We start from the raw sequence: 22,570 nt of genomic DNA on the forward strand, positions 1-22,570 counted from the left end.
GATTTGAAGAAAGAGAAAGCAGACAAGTGAAGAATATAAAGTAAGCATGTGCATGCATGGTTTAAACTAATTAAACTAAAATCTGAACGTTGTTTGGATTATTAGCAGTCTCTTTCCCATGTGCTTGATGTTACTCAGCATTTTATTGGAAAACCCAATAAAAAGGGTTTTAAAGGCTCAAATTTTGGATGCTTTCATGTACATGAGGATCATTGTTGGATTAATAGCAATCTCTTTCCCATGTGCTTGATGCTAAGTTGCTGCCAATTAATCAGCATCTCTATAACTTTGGTTGCACACATATAACTTTAGAATTAAAATCCCAATAATCTGGACTTTGGAGGTAGGCGCGCCATAAATAATTTTGGATGGTTTAATTTTGTTTCATACACTGTTTGGGAGCCGAGTGATGATGAATTATATGTCTATAAAGAAGCTACTATACATCGTATGTCAGTTTGTTGAGAAAATCTTTTCTTTGGATTCCTCATTATTTTAATAATCACTCATGGGCATGACCTAATTATTAGTTAGCTTATTAATGCTTTTGGACCTAGATTCATAAGATCACTTGTCCACAGAGTTGCTGCTAATTAGAGGGAAAGGTTATGTACATGAAAGGATTTGGTTTCACTTGTACGTTCTATGGGTGCATTTATTATAAGTTGTTAGTTTTTCATTAATAACTGAAATTGCTTATTTTATTTTTTAACGAGAGTTGCTCGTATTAAAGGAGTTAAATTTACCATGAAGATAGTAAGATACAGCTATATGATTTGACTTTTGCGGGGGAGGAGGTGTTGTCAAATCTACTGCTCTTTGCGGCAAGAAAGCAAATTTGATCTTTTTATGTTTTGATTCGGTATCAATTTTTTTGAAGGGAAAAATCAACGTATCAACATGAAGATATAAAGCAGCATGATAATGTTTGCAAATGGGCCAATAGCTACTAGATTCCATATAATACAATTGCATGTCCCATGTTTGGACGATGTACCAAGACAACTTGAATTTTGTTCTAAATATCATGCCTCGTTTTGCATTTTGAATTCACGATAGACATCCTAATTAATTTTTCTTTTTTCTCATCAGTCCATTATCTCAAAGTTAATAATTAAAGGTTAATCTACGCTGGATATATATGGCTTAAACCGAAAAGTGTGGATTAATATGATGCAATATGATTTCAATTGGAGGTGCACAAATCTCATCATGCGCAACGTAGCACTTTAGCTAACTAGGCTAATTTGAGTAATTTATGAGTATTGAGATTTGAGTAGCTTCTACCATGTTGTTGTTTTCAAGTAAATAGTTTTACGTGGTGCATCAACTTTCCAGTAAAAGAACATTGTATTCAAATAAGACAAGGAATGCCTAATATAAAGACAAGACAAACAACATGGATATGAAAGTAGGGTTTTTATAGCTGATTATGAGTGAAACACAGCATGTGCTTGATTAAGACATAAATGGGAATCTGCGTATGGATCAGTGCTAAATTAAATCTTATCCATGTGCTTTAGCTTAATCCATCATTTCAGATGAATCAGCATTCAAAATGATTGATGGATTAGCATAATGATAGGTTTATCTGAATTCCGTGATGGGCTATGAGGGTGATTATAGATAACTAGCTACCAAATCCGTTTCCTTCATAATGTAATAGTCGCTTCCATGAATTGAGTTCATCATGACAATATTTCCATATAGAAAAACATGTTAAATCATTTTTAAGATAATTATATATTTTAAAAAAAAAAACTAAAACTCACAAAAGCATTTTTTTTCCATATATTAGAAAGATTAGTTTTTGAAAACAAAATAAAATATCATAAAAGTGATTTTTTCGTTATCTTGCCGAAAAAAGATTAATAAAATTTAAAACACATAATTAACTTTTTCAAACAAACTTCCATACATTTAGTCATGAAAGAAAATTCTCGGTTTTGTATTCCACAAGTTGAGTTGAGTTAAAAACTAAAAATATTAAAGGTATGTTTAACCTAACTTATTTTTAGCTTAATTTCTCTAAATAAGTAAAAGTTGCGTCAGATACTTCTTAATAAAAGCTCTTGAACTTTTTTTTTTTAAAAAAAGAAGGTAAATAAAAAAATAAGTAACCTTTTCAAAAAGCTTCTGTAAGAAGCTTATTAACCCAAATAAAAACATGAAAAATAAAATAAAATTGAATGACTGCACTGCTTTCACAAAAATTGTACTGACAACAACTATGAAGCAGCGTCGAGGGGCTACAACAGTGGTATGCAGGAACGGAGCCAGGATTTCAATACTGGGGGGCCGAGAATAAATAATATATAATTTATAATAAATGAAAATTAAAGTATCAAAAGCATATTAGGAGGTGCCATATAGTAATATATATGTATATAAAAAAAAATTAAAATTGTTGGGGGGGCCGTGGCACCCGTAGGTCCCCCCTTGGCTCCGTCCTTGGTGGTATGGTTCTGGGCAACAACAATAACATGAAGTAGATAAGAAAGGACTCGATTGAGGGGCTATAAATTGAGACCGGATTATTCTGTTTGTTTATTTATTTATTCTTGGTAATGAGCAAATAAACGAAGGACAAGAAAACACGTTGTAAACACTATACAGGCCCACTAACAAGAAGGTGTGGTCCAGGCCTAAATCCTAATGACTTGGACCCTTGAACATCGTAAATATAAGATGGGTTCAAAACTGGACATGAAAATGGGCCTTTCTGTTGATTAAAAAAACGTCAGCGCCATTAATTAAGGAATTATGTTTTTCCGTTTCCACACTCCAATCCAACCGATATGACATGAGCAAGTACTTAATTCAATGCAAGCATTATGAGGAAACAAAAAAGAGCAATCTAGGCGATAGCAACAGACGGTGAACGCGTGACACGATAGACGTTAACTTAACCATACACTAAGGGACAACGGAATTTGGACCGTCGAAGCCACCCCCGTTACGGCGCGGTTCACACTTAAAGTTCACCACAACCATATGAAATGAATAATGATGAACCTCTCTCTCATATCTAAACATGTGATGCGAGTATGGCCATGGGTTAATTAATAAGCATGTTGGTACTGGGCGTAACTTCCTTGGTACCCGCCAAATCCGTGCGACCTGGCGCGTTTCGCGTGTTCAGGCGCCGAAGGCTCAAAACCAGCGCCTCCTTCCCACCTTCGCCTGCGCCCTTCGAGAATCTCTTCCACAGCCTCATCGCGCAGAATCCCTCCGTCAATTCCCTCGATTTGATAACTCCCCTTCTCGGCTTCGCTTCCGGCGCCGCAATCTTCCTCTCGCGCTTCAAATACGCCTCTGCCGCCTCCGACGTCGGCGAGTGGATCCTCTTCGCCGCTCCCACGCCCTTCAACCGCTTCGTGCTGCTGCGCTGCCCTTCCATATCGCTCGCCGCCGCCGAGAGGCTCGTTTTGGAGGAGCGCCACTACGTGAGCGTCAACCGCGGGAGGATTCACGTGAAAGGCGGAGAGGGAGAGAGGGAGAGGGACTCGGAGGTGAGGTATCAGAGAGTCTGCGTGAGTGCGAAGGATGGAGGCGTGGTTTCGTTGGATTGGCCTGCGAACTTGGACTTGGAAGAGGAGCGTGGCTTGGACTCCACGCTGTTGCTTGTTCCCGGTACGCCGCAAGGGAGCATGGACGCTCACGTCAGGTTGTTTGTGGTGGAGGCTCTCAAGAGAGGGTTCTTCCCCGTTGTCATGAACCCTAGAGGATGTGCTGCTTCGCCTCTCACTACTCCCCGGTAACATTGACAACACTTGTTTTTTAATTCTTGTTTGGAACTAGTGTTGTTAGGTTAGGAAACTACAAGTTCGTTGTAGTCGACTTTTGTGCTATCATGTAATGGGATCGGGTTTATGTATTCGTTGGACATGCTAGTTCTTTTAGGAATTGGTGAAGTGGAAAATTAAGTGAGAGTAGTATCTTATTTCTGACAATGGGTTCATGGCTGGATTTAGCTCTCCTTTAGGAAGAGAGTGCACCTGTTATAACCGATGATTAAAAATTGAGCTATTGGGATTTTATCATTTTAGCAATTGCAGAAGAATTGTTTGGATAAGATTCTCCCTATGTACTCGTAGGAAAAAGAAAAAGTAAGAAATTAAGATGAGGTGAATTGAGTTTCTCCTACAATTTAAAACCAACGTATGAATTGAACTTCTCGTATAAGCTAAAGTCAACTTATGCGCTTATGAGAAAAGTTCAATTCATTTTATGTGCCTAAGTGTTTATCTGCTTACAAAGAAGTTTATCTAAACAGGACTATAGTTTGTATCACAATCTCTAACAATTATAACTCATTTATATTCTTTAATAAAGTGCACTTCCTCGGAGGAGGAGCCAAATCTTTCATAGAAAATCATCATTCTCTTTGGTACTGATGGTGGGTGGGTTAGTGTCCTACTCTTGGGGACAGGCGGACTGCTTCTCTTCCATTCTCATCCAACCAACCAAAGGATTATCTACTTCCATGCCTTTGTCTTTTTCCTTTTCTTTCTCCAGTCCTGGTATTTGGAATTTGGTTGTTTCTTATTAAGGATTGAGATTGCCTTTTTCGCTTTACCTAGTTATAAAAGATAAGACAATGGGAAGGACTTCTTAACTACTTCATCTTCTGTAGGTTATTTACAGCTGCTGACAGCGATGATATCTGCACAGCTATAACGTATATCAACAACTCAAGACCATGGACAACCTTGATGGGTGTTGGCTGGGGATATGGTGCAAACATGCTGACAAAATACCTTGCAGAGGTTGGAGAAAGAACACCATTGACAGCTGCCACATGTATAGACAATCCTTTTGATTTAGATGAAGCTACAAGGTCCTATCCTTATCACATTGTTACTGATCAGAAACTCACTGGTGGACTGATAGATATTCTACAAACCAATAAGGTAGATTAATTGCTTTCAATCTTCAGATCCACCTGTTCCCCCTTTCAACCTAGCCTGCATCAAGATGTCCCATGCGAAATTTTTTATGGATGTAGACATTTTTATTTTTTGTTATACTTCAAATATCTCCTAATGCCTGCAATTATGACTTACCTACACGCACTAATTCTGTAGGCACTATTCCAAGGCAAAACTAAAGGTTTTGACGTGGAAAAGGCTCTGTTGTCAAAATCTGTACGTGATTTTGAAGAAGCGATATCTATGGTATCTTATGGGTTTACGGCTATAGAAGATTTTTATTCAATATCCAGCACAAGAAATATGATTAGGGATGTTAAAATTCCTGTTCTCTTTATTCAGGTAAGCATTCCACTATCTACTTAAATCCAAACTTGATTACTAGCATCCTGTGCATTTTGCTAATTATGTTGAGTTTTTATAATAAAAGTTACACTTGAAATGGTTTAAGATTAGTTCACTATGTAAAAATCTTTACACTAACCGTGCATGAAAATTAAACTCATAAATATGAAGCAGAAATAGAAGTTGAAATTTAGACCCTTTGCAATAAATATCCTCGAAACCTGATCCTCCATACAACACAAAAAGTATCCTAAAAAAAATGTACATTACAATTATTTTCTACTAAAACTGAAAGAAGATTCTCATGGAGTCCATATGATGTAAAAAGAGTGTTGGAATTTGGAATAATATCTTCAACAATAGTAATTAGTAGTGTTTCCATCAGCAACCTGGATATGTGGTGATTGCTGAATTGTGGTATGACTATGATACAAGTTTTTCAGCAAATTTGCTGAGCTAATCATATGATTTAATGCTGCAGAATCAATAAGCAAATATTTATATGAGAATTCTCTATTACCTTGAAGTCCCAAAGTTAAGAAGGATGAAAATAATCATTTGTTGCACCATTTCAACAGTAAAGACGGTTGGTTCAGCATTGTTGTTGACTGTAATAGTAGTCAAAGTCCTACTCCTAGCCGTAATCTGACCAGTAAAAGAATTGTCCAAGCAAGATTGGGGGTAAATTGCACTTTGATGACATGTCCTGACTTTGCAGAATTTCTTGGTACAATTTGTGCGATGTGACCATAATTCTTGCAAATAAACACTAATCTTACTTATATTACTACCTTGCCTTTTTGTTGAGCCGAAAAAGTCATAGGTGATGTTGTCAACTTTTCCTGTTAAATAGTGGTTTGGGTAAGAAGACAGTGATCTTCATGAAACAACTCACCAACACACATCCAAATCAGGAGGAAGATGACAGTTCATCAAATTAAAACGAATATTATCAAAATCTGGTAGCAGCTTTATCAAAAAATTATTCACATTTGCTAACCTCATGAACAGACAAAACTTCAAGAAGAGAATATTTGTAGACTGTAATACAAATAATGGTGAAAACCAGAAAACCAGAAAATATTCCTGAATAGACATGCTTCCCTGGATTTAATTTTCCATGTTACCCTCCAATAAAAATCCTCTAATTGAATTCCTTTGGTTATAAAACTTTTTTTAAAATATTCCCACATTGTTTTAGTATTTTTATATGGGTGTAAATTACGAATAAGTTGATCATCTGACAAACCAAACCAAGACATCACCCTAGAACAGACAAAACTTTAAAAAGAGAATATTTTTAGACTGTAAGAGAAACAATGGGGGAAAATTCAGGCCATAAATTTTGAAAACAAGAAAATATCCCGGAATTGACATGCTTCCCTGAATGTAATTTGCCATGTTACCCTCGAATTGAATTTGTTTGATTATAAACCTTTTTAAAATATTCCATTGTTTTAGCAGTCTTATATGGGTGTAACCAAGACATCAGACGGCCCAATAACCATGACATCACCCTAGCACCTTTGACTTTCCATCTGCCAGATTTTGTTGCATCTGTTGGAGCTGGAACAGTGCCATCTGTATGCTCCCATTATTTCTTTCCAGTGGGAAACAATTGAAATGAAATTCCCAGGTCGCATAATACTTTCTAGTAATTTAACACAAAATTCAGATACTACCATCCATTTCAAAGTAATGAAGAAGTTCTACTATATTCATATGTTTTCTATCCACCCAAATCCATAAAATTGCTCAGACCAGATAACACCCAAAAATAGAGATAGAAACAAGACAGAACCTAGACAAGGGAGACCACATACAAAGAGAGAACACAAGCAATTCCATTGACATTCTACTTGCACTTCTTGCAGCAGAGAGAATATTGGCATCTTGATAAGATGCAATTTTGACTGAATGACTCCATTGTCTCTGATTGTATTATAATTCAATTAAATATACAGGGACTTTAGACTTGTTTCTTGGATAATATACAGAGATGTATGGCTATACGAACTAAATAAAACAGTCTGCAAAATAAATGTGAGTGATTGGACTTATATTTGGTAACAGCCTTTCTTCTGCCTCTCCTCTCCCTTTCTTTTCTGTAGGATTTGACAGTGCTTAAGAAATAACAAATAATCTACAAATCTTAGTTCATGACATGTTTAAACTGTCTAACATGAATAAATGTTCTCTATAAGACTCTATTGTTTTTCTAAACAATGGCGTTTTCATATTATTTGTTATTTGCTAGGTATTAATTTATTTATGCATCTATGCAAATGCACAAAGTCTTACCAGTGATATATGTTTTATCAGAGTGATAATGGGATGGTTCCCACATTCTCCGTTCCACGGAATCTGATTGCAGAAAATCCATTCACAAGTCTACTCCTATGTTCATGTTTGCCATCTAGTGTTACTGACATGTCTGCTTTATCATGGTGTCAGCTTCTAACAATTGAGGTAACTATTTCTCTCTATCTAGTTGTGGACGAGTATGTGTCTTATTGATAGCAGACCATTTGTTAAATGGGTCTGTGTCAAGAGGGATAAGCAAGGGATGAAGAGGGGGAATGGTACAAAATGTAACTAATAACTGATTGTACAAGGGTGGGTAACTACCTAAGATCAAGTAGTTTAAATAAGAGGAGAGTAGGAAACAGGGGAATTGGGAATAAAGTTGAGAGTGTGAGATACTCTAAATATACCAAGTGTTATTCTCTTTCTCTAGTTTATTGGCTTGGGTATAGCTATACAGATTTTCTTCATTTCTTTTATGAGTTCTTGTCCTAATCCCAGTTGAACCTCAAAACCTTATACATATACCTTTACCCATTTGATGGTTGATTCAATTTTGATATTTTATTAATGGGAATTTGCTTTACATCTTTCTCATCTTGATCTGAGGTTACATAGCTTCCATGCAAAACCTATATTCTTGCTATATTTATTAGTTCCCGTGATACGTGTGAGAAAAAAAGGTTCTCTTATCATAATTAATTTATTTTATTTTCCCTTTGTTTAATGTTAGGTTTTCAAGTTTATTCATGAAAGTGATAATCTGATGTGTTATATATACAGTGGCTCACAGCAGTGGAGCTGGGACTCTTGAAGGGCCGTCATCCTCTTCTGACAGATATAGATGTTACCATAAATCCTTCTAAAGAATTAGCTGTTGTAGAGGAAGTAAGGTCAGATAAAGATGCTAAAGTTGGCAAACTGTTGGATCTTACTCGGTCAGATGCATTTAATGGATACTCTATTGATCCCAATAAATATTTTCTTGAAGAAAATAAGAATAACACTAGCCTCCAATTTAGGTCCCAAAGAGGTCTACAGCGGAACTTTGAGCAAGATGGTATGAGCTTACAGCTAAAAGATGGTCCATTACAGCAGACTAGCTCCAGTGATGCAGATTTGATTGAAGAGGGGAATGTTGTCTCGGTAGTTAGTGAACATGGTCAAGTTCTACAGACAGCACAAGTGGTAATAAATATGCTTGATGTTACCATGCCTGGTACTCTAACAGAAGCGAGGAAGAAAAAGGTAGAGCATAAAGTTTTATTTGCATGTCATATTTGTGTTTGGAGGTCTTCTTTCTTCTTTGTTCCATTATTTTAATTATCTTTTCTGCTAGAGAACAAGGCAGAGGGAGAACTGAAACAGTGGCAACAGCAAACGCAAGTAATAGAGAGTAATATGTAGAATGGAATAAACTCTGTAATGGTATTATTTACTTAGTGTGGATTTTTTACAAGAAAACGAATACTACTATCAGTATAGCAGTAATTACAGAGCACCACGACGAACAGAAATGCAATGAAATGAACCCCAAGAGAGAGGAAGGTTCTACCAACAATTCCCATTTATGCCTTCTCTCTCCAATCAGCCTGATCTTTATATTATTTGCCTTGCCAAACATATTCTTCTAACCGTACGTTGGTTATTTTGGGTCGCGAGCTTTTTCTTATTTTCTCATCATTTGTATCCACTGCCACGTGACCACTACCAGCTGTCCCCACATTCTCCTGATTTGTCTTTTCTGTAATTGGCTTCATTACATTTCCTCCCCCATTAAGAACAACCTTGTCCCCAAGGTTGAATTCTGGAAATGCAGATTCTAATGCAGTGTGATCCTCCCAAGTTGCTTGAGAGTTATCCAATCCCTCCCATTGGATTAAGTGTTGTTGAACATGCTTAGTGCCCTTGATAATCACCCGAGACTGAAGAATAGCAGCTGGTTGTAGTACTGGTTGTGCATCATTGGAAGTGATAGGTAATGGAACATAAGATTGAGAATGATGTCCCTTACATAGTTTAAGCTGTGAGATGTGAAAGACTGGATGAATCTTAGCAGTCTCAGGTAACAACAACTTGTAAGCAACCTTGCCAATTCTTTCAATAATTGGGAATGAGCCAAAGTACCTCAAACTTAGTTTCTGGTTCTTCCTCAAGGCAACTGAGTGTTGTTTATATGGTTGTAGCTTGACCAACACTTTGTCTCCAACATTAAACTCCACATCCATCCGTTTCTGATCCGCATTTTTCTTCATTATTTGTTGAGCTCGATGAAGATTATGCTTAAGTTTGGACAGAATGATGTCTCTCTGCAACAACTGCTCCTGGACTGAAGTCAAATCTGCTGGATCAGGCACATATTTGACTAGCTGAGGGGGATCTCTTCCATATACTACCTTAAAAGGACTCATACCAGCGCTGTGGTGATAGGAAGTGTTATACTAGAATTCTGCCCACGGCAAGAATTTGAGCCACTCTTTCGGGTTTTGAAATGTAAAACACCTTAAATACATTTCCAAACACTTGTTTAGAGCCTCAGATTGTCCGTCAGATTGAGGGTGATAAGCAGTTGACATGCTAAGAGTTGTGCCACTCAACCTAAATAAGTGTTGCCAAAATTGGCTAGTAAAAACCCTGTCTCTATCTGAAACTATGGTTTTTGGAAATCCATGTAGTTTAACCACAGTAGTCACAAAGCTTTCTGCCACCTGCTTGCTGGTGTAATCTGTTTTCAGAGGAGAGAAATGACCATACTTAGATAGCCGATCCACTACTACCATGATTACTGTGAAGCCATGAGATGAGGGAAGTCCAGTGATGAAATCCATAGCTATGTCCTCCCAAATCAAATTCGGAATAGGGAGTGGCTGTAGTAACCCCGAAGGAAGAGTATTAGAGGTCTTTGCTTGCTGGCAAATCAAGCAATTTTGAACAAACTCTTTAATAACAACATTCATCCCTTGCCAATAAAATTGAGAAGAAATTCTAGCCAAAGTTCTGGAATAACCAGCATGACCACCTGTGGCAGAACCGTGAAACTCCTGTAACACCTGTTGGATTAAGGAATGATCAGCTGGAAGAACTAATCTTCCTTTCCAAAATAGAAGACCCTGCTGAACTGAATAATGAGGATTGGGAGGCTGGTTTTGCAAACAAGCATCCATAATCATTTTTAGTTTGGCATCTGCAAGAAGTGCTTCTTTCAACCTTGGAATGAAGTGTAATTGAGGTTGAGAAAATGCCATATAAAAGGATCTAGAAAGGGAATCAGCAGCAACATTATCTTTTCCCGGTTTGTATTCTATAGTGAAATCATACCCCAAAAGCTTGTGCAACCAATTCTGCTGCTCGGGGTTCAAGAGTGCTTGATTAGTAAGACTTTTCAAGCTTTTCTGATCTGTTCTTATGATGAATTTGTGACCCAGCAAATAATGTCTAAATTTAGCCACTGCTTCTGTAATAGCATAGAACTCTCTCATGTAAGCAGATTGTCTCTGCATCCTCGAATTCAAATTTTTTGAGAAGTAGGCTATAGGATGGGATTCCTGACTCAAAACGGCACCTACTCCTAACCCCAATGCATCAGTTTCCAAAACAAATGGTTTGGAAAAATCAGGGAGGGCCAACACTGGGGCTTCAGTGATGGCTGTTTTAAGCCTCTCAAAAGCTGCAATCGCTTGTGAATCCCATAGGAAGTTATCTTTCTTCAAAAGATTGTTTAGAGGGCCAGCTATGGACGCATAACCCTTGATAAATCTTCTGTAGTATCCTGTAAGTCCCAAGAACCCTCTCAATTGTTTAAGATTTAGAGGAACAGGCCAGTTCAACACTGCTTGGATTTTATCCTTCTCCATTGCCACACCCTCACCAGAAACAGTGTGACCCAAATATTCTACTTGCCGTAATCCAAAGGAGCATTTGGACATTCTTACAAACAACTTATGTTGCTGTAATAGTTTCAGAACCACTTCTAAATGTTGCAAGTGAGAGGACCAAGATGAGCTATACACAAGGATATCATCAAAGAAAACTAAGACAAACTTTCTAAGGATACCTTGAAATACTTCGTTCATGAGGCTCTGAAAAGTTGCAGGGGCATTAGTCAATCCAAATGGCATAACAAGCCATTCATATAGGCCTTGATGGGTTCTGAATGCCGTTTTATGTCTATCCTCCTCCTTCACCAATATTTGGTGGTATCCAGACCTAAGATCCAACTTGGAAAAGAAATTAGCACCAAATAACTCATCAATGAGTTCATCCACGGTAGGTATAGGAAAACTGTCTTTGATAGTGATGGCATTGAGGGCCCTGTAATCAGTACAGAATCTCCATGTACCATCCTTTTTTTTTACCAAAATAATAGGTGAAGAAAAAGGGCTAGTACTAGGGACTATAATTCCTTCATCCAACATGTCTCTAACCATTTTCTCAATCTGCAATTTCTGGCTATGAGGGTATCTGTAAGGCCTCACCTTGACAGGTCCGGATCCTGGTTGCAAGGGAATGGTATGGTTTTGAGACCTATGAGGAGGTAGCCCAGCTGGAATGGCAAAGACTTCCTTATATGTATATAGCAACATTGCTAGTTCTGGCTCTAAGTCAGTAGGAATGTCAATCCATTGATCCAATGGGGACAGAGGAGGTTCAATCTGCAAGGCAAACAACTCATCAATAGCATTGGTTTGTTGCATTCTCCTCATATGATTGAACTGGGCTGGAATAGGTAACGTGGCCTGGTCACCATGTAAAGTTACAAACTGATTGCCCAAGTAAAACTTCAATATCAATTTGCTATAATCTGAAACATGGGCACCCAAGGTAGCTAGCCAAGCTGCCCCTAAGACCAGATCAGCTCCAGAGACAGGTAAAAGATAAACAGGTAACTTTAAGACATGGCCTTGAATTGTTACTTCCAAGTCCTTAATCAATCCTTCAGCTACTAGAGCATTGCCATTCCCAACTAATACTTGGAAATCAGGTATGGGTTCAATTGGCAGTTTTAAACATTGAGCAATCCTGGGTTGCAAAAAATTATCCGAGCTACCACTATCAAGTAAGACCTGTACCCGCATACCCTTGATAGATCCTTGGAACTTCATCGTACCTATTCCAAAAGACCCTTTTAAAGCATTATATGATAAGTGATGCTCCTGTACAGTCAAATTTTCCACAATATCTGAAATGTCAGGTGGGTCAGGTTGGATGTCAGTATTATCATCCTCTTCCAATTGTAACAACAGGTACTGCTTATTTGGGCACCTATGGGTTGGAGAAAATTTTTCATCACATGTGAAACACAACCCCTTCTCTCTACGTAATTGCATTTCAACTGAGGTCATCTTTTTAATATTGGTGTTTCTTTGATTGGTCATAGTGGTAAGAGGGGTAGGGCTCGACAATAAGGGTGGGAGATTGGAAGACTTAAGTGATTGGGTCAATGGTAGGCTAGTGTTTGGGGATTGTGTTTTGGTTTGAGGGTGGGGATAATATGTTCTTGGTCTAGGTAAGTATTTCTCTTCATAGAGCTTAGCTAAGGACACTGATCGAAGCAATGTGGTCGGAGATTGTGCAATAACATCCCTACGAATGTCTGGTTTAAGGCCACCCACAAAACAGTCCAAAAGAGCCTCAGTGGTAACTCCTTGTACACGATTAGCTAAAGCTGTAAATTGAGCATAATAATCCTGTACATAACCGGTTTGAGTAAGTTTGAACAAATTTGATCGAGGTACTTCATAAGGAGAGGGCCCAAACTCCGATTCTAGAGCTCTAGTGAATGCAACCCATGACTGAAAAGCATTAGCTCTTGACATCATCTGGAACCACGGAACCACATCTTTGTCTAAATGTATCGCAGCTATGGTCAATCGTTGTGCATCAGGTGTATGGTAATAATCAAAAAATTGTTCGGCCTTGAAAATCCATTGGAGAACATCAGATCCATCAAAACGGGGAAAATCTAGTTTAATGTTGCGAACCTGAAAGGGTGGGTTTGAAGAGCTAGACTCCACCTGCGAAACGCGTTTCAGCATCTCCTCCACCGCTGATTCTATCGTTTCAAAACGGGTCGAGTACTCCTTGTCGCGGGATTCCATCATTTCCAACAAACGCTTCATATCGGAGGCGAGGTCCTTCAGGCGCGTGTTTTCCGCCATCTCTCAACGAAAGCACCAATGAAACAGTGGCAACAGCAAACGCAAGTAATAGAGAGTAATATGTAGAATGGAATAAACTCTGTAATGGTATTATTTACTTAGTGTGGATTTCTTACAAGAAAATGAATACTACTATCAGTATAGCAGTAATTACAGAGCACCACGACGAACAGAAATGCAATGAAATGAACCCCAAAAGAGAGGAAGGTTCTACCAACAATTCCCATTTATGCCTTCTCTCTCCAATCAGCCTGATCTTTATATTATTTGCCTTGCCAAACATATTCTTCTAACCGTACGTTGGTTATTTTGGGTCGCGAGCTTTTTCTTATTTTCTCATCATTTGTATCCACTGCCACGTGACCACTACCAGCTGTCCCCACATTCTCCTGATTTGTCTTTTCTGTAATTGGCTTCATTACAAGAACTTGCACGTTTAACCTTGAAAACATACGGGCCACAGGGGTGGGGTTGAAGACTAAGGGATGAGCATGTTTTGTGGATTTTTTTATTTGCTAAAAATGGGTTGCAATAGATGTTTGAACATCCATCCTCTGGCTGTATTTTTTCTTTTAATTTTATTAAAGATTTAATATTTATATCATTCAGATTTTACTTATGATCCTTCATTTTCTTTTCATATACTTCTAGTAAATATTGGGGAAGGGGTAGAATTTTCCAGAATCTTCTTCAGTTGTGTCTATTTCTCAAGAAATACATTTTTAAAATTAAATATTTGTAACTTGTACCTTCCTATTCACTTGAAGTCATGTAGCTGCTGCTGCTAAAAAGATTTATTTTCTGTGGGGTTTCAAAACCTTTAAGTATTAAAGAAATAAAAGGAATAAAGAAATAACCAAGATAAGATGCAATGCTTATCTAAGATGTAACCTCACAGATAAAAGTTTTAAGGAAAAGAAGAAAACTTTATCAAAGTATATTATGCTCAGATTCTTTAGTAGATAACATACACACTTCTAAATAACTAGGGTAGTTTGTCTTTTGGAGTTTATCAATCATTTATGATTTATCAAAAACTTTGGTACTATCTCACTGTTTGAAGAGAATCTGACGTATATTCTTCCTTGCTTTTTTCTTTTATTTTTATTCTTCTGTAAAATATCAATGACAGCTAAAATTTTGAGAATCAACTAGAATAAGTTCTCATCTTCTATTTATAAGTTGTTAGCTTCTTAATTTCTGTGAACTGTGTGTGTGATTCATGTTGTTAAGAGTATGTAAAAAAAAAATAGTTCTTATTTACTGGACATTTTGTTAGAACAAGTTGTCTTCAGTCTTTATTTATCTTTAAATATTTGGCATGCACTCATTTGGTTTTCTTTATTCCATTTTTAGTGTTATGTAACATCTTAAATGGTTTATCTAGAATGTAGCTTAGTTTTAGAATGTTGTAATTACAGTGACACTTGTAACAAATTTCTAGGTATTAACTGCTGTGGGTCAAGGAGAGACACTCATGAAAGCTCTGCAAGATGCTGTTCCAGAAGATGTCCGTGGGAAGTTAACAGATGCAGTGAATGGAATTTTGCATGCTAGGGGCTCTGAGTTGAAGGTTCATAGGATTCCTAGTATTTCTCAGGTTTCTGAATCATCAAAAAGGCCAAATAACCAAGAAAATTTCAGAGTATCAGATACTGAAGTTATGGTTGAAGATCAGCCTTCTGTGAATCAGATGAAAAATACTACTAGTCCTGTAGATGGATCTGATAATGGTCCAAGTAGCACTGGTGAGCTTGCTGAAGGAACAGAAACAGAAGTTATTCCCGAAGAGAGATCACCAAATTCTACAAATTTAACTCAGTCTCAAGAATCTAATGATGAAGTTGGTTCTTCTGGTTTTTTAAGGAAGGAAAATGACGAGTCTAATGATAACAATGACACAAAGGAATCAAAAGGAAAAGCTGTTCCTGATATTGATCATAGCAAGAATGGATTGGAACCAGGTTCTAAACCATACACTCCCATCCATTCTGATGGAGCAGGTGGCTTTGAATCAGCAGCTACGAGTGAGCAGAAAAACCTAAACAGTGGAATAACTCAAACAGACTCAATGGAGGAAAATAATATCCTGAAGATTGAACAGACAACTCAGGTTTTCTCTAGCGATCAGAGTACAACAACTTCAACTGATGCAAAAGAAGAACTCTCTTCTACTTCTATGTCTTCTGAGCACCAAAATATAGAAAGGGAAGGCAACGACATTGAGAAAAAAGAAAACAAGAATACACAGCATATTTCACACCAATCTAACACTAATAATTCAGATTCCAATGCCCCTGCCTTCAGTGTTTCTCAAGCATTGGATGCCTTAGCAGGGATAGATGATTCCACCCAAGTGGCTGTTAATAATGTCTTTGGTGTGATAGAAAATATGTTATCTCAGCTTGAGCAGAGATCAGAGAATGGAGATAAAGTCAAGGATGGACAAGATGTTGAACACACGATAGAAGTAAATCAAAAAGCTAATAACCAGAGAAAGGATTATAAGAAGAATGGTTCTTGTCATACAGGGGACCCACCGGCTCAAAGCCTCAGTGAAATTAATGGGAATGGTGTATTCAATTCTCAAAGTTGTAACTCTAATGATCACCTAGTTCACGAGGAAAGTAATACAAATACACAACTGACTGACAAAAGATTTCTCATTGATAAATGGGATGGACAGAGACATGTGAATAGGATGTCAGAGTTCATAGCTACAGATTCATATGGTGGTTCTCCTTACAATGAATACCTCAGTAAATATCTTGTTTCAAAGATTCCTACCAAGTCACTTGATTTAGACACAACAACTGCATTATTGCTTGACTATTTTCCAGAAGAAGGCCAATGGAAACTCTTTGAACAACCACAAAACGTGGAAATTGCTTCTTCTAATACTGAAACATGTGAGGAGGCTGGGCACAAGAAGGCCCCCTCATCTGAAAAATCCTCTAATACAGATCAATATATTGAACCACCATATGTAATATTAGATACTGAAAAACAACAAAAACCTGTCACAGAGTTCATTTCAATAGACACTGATAACAGAATGAATGATGCCAGTGATGGCAGGTCAGATGAATTGATCCAATTTGTAAACAAGAGAGTGCTAAATTCTTTGAAAATGGAAGTTGGTCGCAGGCTGAATGCTGCAGAAATGATAGAAATTAAATCAAAGCTTTATGAAGATCTGGAACAAGTGGCAAATGCAGTTTCACAGACTGTTGTACATAGCCAGGTGCAACAACTATACACTGAAAGTGAGGTTCAAAATGTTGAGGGTGCTATAGAAAAGGTAGGTACTCTTGATGGGGAGCAAATCATTAGTGTAATTTCATCATCTGTTCAGCAAACAATCTGCTTGAGAAAAGTGATGCCTGTTGGTGTTATTGTTGGGTCCATCTTAGCTTCCCTGAGGGAATATTTTAATGTAACTACACTTCAAGATGACCAGAGAAGATCTGTGATCCATGATGATGGGGAAAAAACTAGCATAAATAATTATGGCGTTGGAGGTGTAACAGAGATAGATCAAGTACTTGAAAAGAAAACTAGTTTGGACCATCCTATTCAGACAAATGCAGTACAAAGTGAATCAAAAGATACAAGCAAAAATACTGCTGTGGTTGGCGCAGTTACAGCTGCTCTTGGGGCTTCTGCTTTACTCATGCAACAGAAGGTATTATGGGATGAATAGCAGTTTACTACTTTTAAATTAATCTGCCAGTTGCATGTAAGCAGAGTTTTCTGAGTTTTAAACTTAAAATTGCTGTGCCAGGATCCCCAACAAGAAAATGGAACTGCTGAAAGCTTATCCACACCTTTGAAAATGAAAGTTCATCATCCAAAAGGGCCAGAACAACTTCAGGAGGAGGTCTCAGAGAAGAACCAGAATAACATAGTCACAAGCTTTGCTGAGAAAGCCTTGTCAGTTGCTGGTCCAGTTGTGCCTACTAAAGAAGATGGTGAAGTGGATCAAGAAAGGTCAGAAAACATATTTTACCAACATGCTAGTGCTTCACTGTTTTTTTTCTCAAATAATTTAACACAACTTCCCTCCATAAACAGACTGGTTGCAATGCTAGCTGATTTAGGACAAAGGGGTGGCTTGTTGAGGCTAGTTGGAAAGATTGCTTTGCTATGGGGTGGTATACGCGGTGCTTTGAGTTTGACAGACAGGCTTATCTCATTCTCACGTATTGCTGAACGTCCCTTGATTCAGAGGTAACTTGAACTTGTGAATCTTCATTTCGTTATATGTTAACTGTAGTGCTAATAGTTCTGGCCTTTTCCATTTTGGAATTACCTGTTGAAAATAGAAACTGCAACGATTTAGCCACATCATAACCTGTTGAATTTAGAGGGGGAAATTTAGAGAACAAACTACAGAATATTTTAGTAGAATTTAGACATGACTAGGACCCCAAATATCAAAGTGAAAATAAACAAAAGGTGACAGAGCACTTTTATTGGCTTGATGACTATAAGTATGACTACGTTTCCTAATTGACAAGACTAACACTATAAAGATGAAATATTTGAGGGATAAGGAACCATGCAATTTATTTAGACTAGGGTGATTTAAGTATAAATGTGCTACACCTTGGAAGGTAACAGAGACAGACACAGATACAAACAACTGGTAATGAAAGTTGATCTAATCCGTGAGACTTTGTCCTGCTCCAATTATTTGCTCAATACACCAATCTTGGACAAGAACAAAGTTATTAACAAAGTAATCAATGGTATACAAAGAAATTTATTTAGACTAGGGTGACCTAAGTGTAGATGTGCGACAGTTTGGAAGGTAACATAGACACAAACACAAACAATTGGTAATGAAAGTTGATCTAATCCTTGAGACTTATGTCTTGCTCCAAATGTTCATTCAACATGCCAATCCTGGACCAGAACAAAGTAATTAACAAAAAGAACAAAGTAATCAATGGTGCAAGTGAGCTTGCAAATGATATTAAATTTAAAGGACATTCACAAACATAAAGTACATAATTTAAATGAAGGTTAGGAAGAGGATGTGTTTGTACTTTGTCCCATTCCTTAGAACTTTTATTTGAAAGGCATCTACCCAGGTAACATAAGGCAAAGAATCCAAATAAGATGGACGAGATAAAAATGGTTTGTTATCGTTCATATGATCAAAAGCATCAAAGTCAAGATATCCAAAGTCCAAGAGAGAAAGACTCAGAAACAAAGGCTACAGATTACAGATCAAGCAATAGTAGTTTTTTGTGAGATGAGTTGTTAGGCTACCTTGAATCAGAGAAAATCATTATATGCTCAGCGATAGAAATAGTATCATCCTTGATGGTTCCGGGGAAGCAACTTGAGCCACATTAGCAAGCCTAGACTACTGTCTAGCCTTGGTATATGACATTCAGCCTCAATATGGACACAACAGTTGCAATAAGTTTAGCAAGTACCACGGCGCTGGCCACCACGATGATAAGAGTGGGAGCCGAGCAAGGGAATCAGTAGGAGGGATAGAGGAGTAGAGAGATGCAAAGGCTGTTCACTGATTGTGTCATAGGCGAGAATAAGGGATCTTGATAACATTTTATTTAGAGCAAAATCAAGTTCAGGCTGGAGATCCACAAGTGCAAGAACCATGAAAATTTTGTTGTGTTGTTCAGGACATGAAGGTTTCAAAGTATTAAACAAGCTCAGGTCTATAAATCCATTTTTTCCAACTTGATCCAAATTAGATAGAAAATCATACTGTAGAAGCAGTGAACGTTATTGGATTAAATTTTCCTGGCTTTTTTTTCTTCCCAGACATCATATAGGTTTTAAAGGCCTGATATTGTTGCTGGAGTTTAGGAGCAATTGAAAACCAGAGCGCGCTGCACAAAGAGGCATTGATTTGCTTTCAACAGGCTGATCCTTGTTGGGATATCCTTGACTTGTTTGGTCGAGTGATATTCATGCCCTTGGCCATGAACCCACAACTGGACAGCAGTGGCCTAGGTGATGTAGTTGGCTGTCCCGATCAACTTTTCACACAGAACCAGTGGGGTGTTGGCAAAAGTCACTGCAATACCAAAATCCCAGGAGGAACCATCAGAGGCAATGAGAGATATCAATCCAAGTAGGTCTGGAGAGGGGCAACTGAATAAGGGAAGGCAGTGGGGACTTGCTGGAAAACGACACACATGTCAAACTGGTGTGGGACAGAGACACAAGAGTTCGTATGTGAGGATGTGTGCAACAGTGGTTTGAGGCAAGGCTGACGACATGATGGTTGTTGGAGGATGCTGAATCAGGTCGCACGTTGGAGAAAGGCAGTCAAAGTGGTAGGGAAGAGGGGTGCACGATGGTTGTGGGTACTACTCACCCACGAATGCAAACTGCATGAGGCAGAGAGGACCTGAAAAAAAAAAAATTAAATCTAAACTACTAATGACCTACGGAAAGAGTACATATGTACAACAAAATAAGTCACAAAATACATAAGAATAAAGCAAGTCCCTATTTTGAAGTAACTGCTTCCTTGATTTCTAATGAAAGCTATTAAATATGCTATTTAACACATCCAATGTAGCTTTTCAACATATGCAGTTATGCACAGTGTGAATGTATATTTTCCTTATATTTTACTATCTATGCTTAATGGCTGAATATGAATTTATATCTTTATAACTCTCAAACTTCACTATTTTTTCTCTTCTAGGATTTTTGGGTTTGTTGGCATGATCCTCGTTCTATGGTCTCCTGTTGCCATACCATTGCTTCCTACAATTGTGCAGAGCTGGTCAACAAAGACTTCTTCCAAAATAGCTGAGTTTGCTTGCATTGTTGGCCTGTACACTGCTACAGTGATACTTGTTATGTTATGGGGTAAAAGAATCCGTGGATACAAAAATGCATTTGAACAGTATGGGCTGGACTTGACATCACCACAAAAGGTAATATTTGAGATTAAAAAACATGGATAAGTCTGGGAGTAATATCAGCAGAATATATGAGACATTAACCCAGATATTCCTTTGAAGAGGAGTACTAGCAAGACACTCTTTTAAATACAATTTCATTGGTTGAAATTTATTAAAATCACAAAATCGAGAGAACATTAAATAGGATATGGGATCCACAATTTTTTGTGATTTTCAATAGAAATCGACCCCTGTTGCTTCAGGAGGATATGAAATTTTTATTGAGTATATTGTTCACTAGCATTACTTGTCTACTTGATTCTTTAAGCATGAGCTAATTTTGGATCCTTGCTGCAGCTTTTTGAGTTCTTGAAAGGCTTGGTTGGTGGAGTCATCTTCATTTTGTCAATCCATGCTGTGAATACATTTCTTGGTTGTGCAAGTTTCTCTTGGCCTCAAACTCCAACTTCTTTAGATGCCATGACTTGGGTAAAAGTGTATGGACAGATGGGTCTGATGGTTGTTCAAGGAACTATGATGGCTAGTGCTATTGCACTGGTGGAAGAATTACTTTTTAGGTCATGGTTGCCCCAGGAAATTGCAGTTGATCTTGGATATCATCATGGAATTATCATTTCAGGGCTGGCATTTTCTTTCTTGCAGAGGTTTGTCTTCTTCCCTGGAATCATGCATTACACATTTTAAATAGGTATGGCTTGATTCATTTCCAGCCACACAATAATCCCCACCTAATTGGTTATAAAAGGGTCATTACACTTCTATAAAAACCAAATCGTGCTAAATCTGCTGACTACCGAAAAATTGTATGCCTAAGCACATTTTATGAATTATTCTCTCCACCTCTATTTATACTAAATGCTATAGCCTATTGTAATATTGATAGCATATTCTTTTTATCATTCAGCCCTGATATTCCACCTCTGTTTTCATTCTCTTTCTTCCGAGTCAAAATCTTATCTTCTCTTTTGATGGGGTTTTCAGGTCTCTGCAAGCAATACCAGGACTTTGGTTTTTGGCTTTGGCTTTGTCAGGTACCCAACAGAGAAATGGAGGTAGCCTCTTAGTCCCTATTGGGCTTCGCACAGGAATGATGGCATCCACTTTTATGTTGCAGAAGTGTGGTTTTTTAACATATCATAATAAGGGAAACTTTCCTCTCTGGATAATCGGGAGTCATCCTTTTCAACCATTGAGTGGTTTAGTTGGTTTGGCATTTTCTTTGTCATTGGCAATACTTCTCTACCCCAGACAGACTTTACCAAGAAAAGAAGCTCAGGAATAAGTAGAAAACTAGTAGTAATATCATTACAGTTATGAATTCGGCGATGCCTTCTGTACATGGTACAGGTTTTTCTTGATCTGTTAATTGGGGAGTAAAGAATAAGACAGTGATCGAAAGGCATAGAATGAAAGTTGGAACTTTGGAACATCGAATTAAAGGCTTTAGTTCCGAGTATCTTGTAAAATAATCGTCTGGAACCTAGAGGCAGGCCTCAATTACGTTATCTGTTTTGTATTATAGGAATAATTGTACAAGGCGATTTTGTAACTAGAAAAGCTACAGGTTTGTACAGAATATTTTGTGTTTATTTTTGTACTTCATTAGCCAATCAAAGTGTACAGTAGCGTTACTGTGAGTTTTGCTAGTTGTATCACTATTTATCGGAACGCAATATAATGCTGAGGAGCTAGGATATAGGACCAGGTGTAGGTATCAGTTTTGTCTTACTCCTTTTCTTTCTCTTAAATTTGCCATTTTCAGAGGCATATTTATATTGTAACAGTAAAAATGTCCACAATTACTTGCGCTTACTCTTATATCAATTATTTCTTTCAATTTAAAGATTATGCCTTTATGTTAATTTTAGAGAAATTATACTTGTACAACTAAAAGAGAGAGATAAGAGATAAATAT

General features: G+C 37.6%; 1 protein-coding gene across 2 annotated transcripts; it reads left to right on the forward strand.

The window, feature by feature from the left end:
* The first annotated feature begins 2,828 nt into the window (after nucleotides 1-2,828).
* LOC109807977 (alpha/beta-Hydrolases superfamily protein) lies at nucleotides 2,829-22,498 on the forward strand. Of its 2 annotated transcripts, XM_020370743.3 has the most exons (12): nucleotides 2,830-3,757; nucleotides 4,637-4,913; nucleotides 5,088-5,273; nucleotides 7,599-7,745; nucleotides 8,364-8,518; nucleotides 8,603-8,828; nucleotides 15,183-17,423; nucleotides 17,523-17,728; nucleotides 17,813-17,968; nucleotides 20,433-20,667; nucleotides 20,992-21,299; nucleotides 21,637-22,498. In XM_020370743.3, the coding sequence occupies exons 1-12, from the start codon at nucleotides 3,072-3,074 to the stop codon at nucleotides 21,935-21,937; spliced, it is 5,124 nt and encodes a 1,707-aa protein (XP_020226332.2). In that variant the 5' UTR covers nucleotides 2,830-3,071; the 3' UTR covers nucleotides 21,938-22,498. The 2 variants fall into 2 exon arrangements, with proteins under 2 accessions (XP_020226331.2, XP_020226332.2); XM_020370742.3 differs by having other exon boundaries at nucleotides 2,829-3,757; nucleotides 8,364-8,828.
* The last annotated feature ends 72 nt before the right edge of the window (nucleotides 22,499-22,570 follow it).

The sequence above is a fragment of the Cajanus cajan genome, chromosome 5 (genome assembly GCF_000230855.2).
Source record: "Cajanus cajan strain Asha chromosome 5, NIPB_CcT2T_4, whole genome shotgun sequence".
In the NCBI taxonomy this organism is placed as follows: Eukaryota; Viridiplantae; Streptophyta; class Magnoliopsida; order Fabales; family Fabaceae; genus Cajanus; species Cajanus cajan.

Coding starts and splice junctions, on each gene's coding strand:
- LOC109807977 (XM_020370742.3), top strand. CDS start 3,072: ATGTTGGTACTGGGCGTAACTTCCTTGGTACCCGCCAAATCCGTGCGA. Junction 3,758..4,636: donor TCGCCTCTCACTACTCCCCG/GTAACATTGACA, acceptor CATCTTCTGTAG/GTTATTTACAGCTGCTGACA. Junction 17,729..17,812: donor GGTGAAGTGGATCAAGAAAG/GTCAGAAAACAT, acceptor CTCCATAAACAG/ACTGGTTGCAATGCTAGCTG.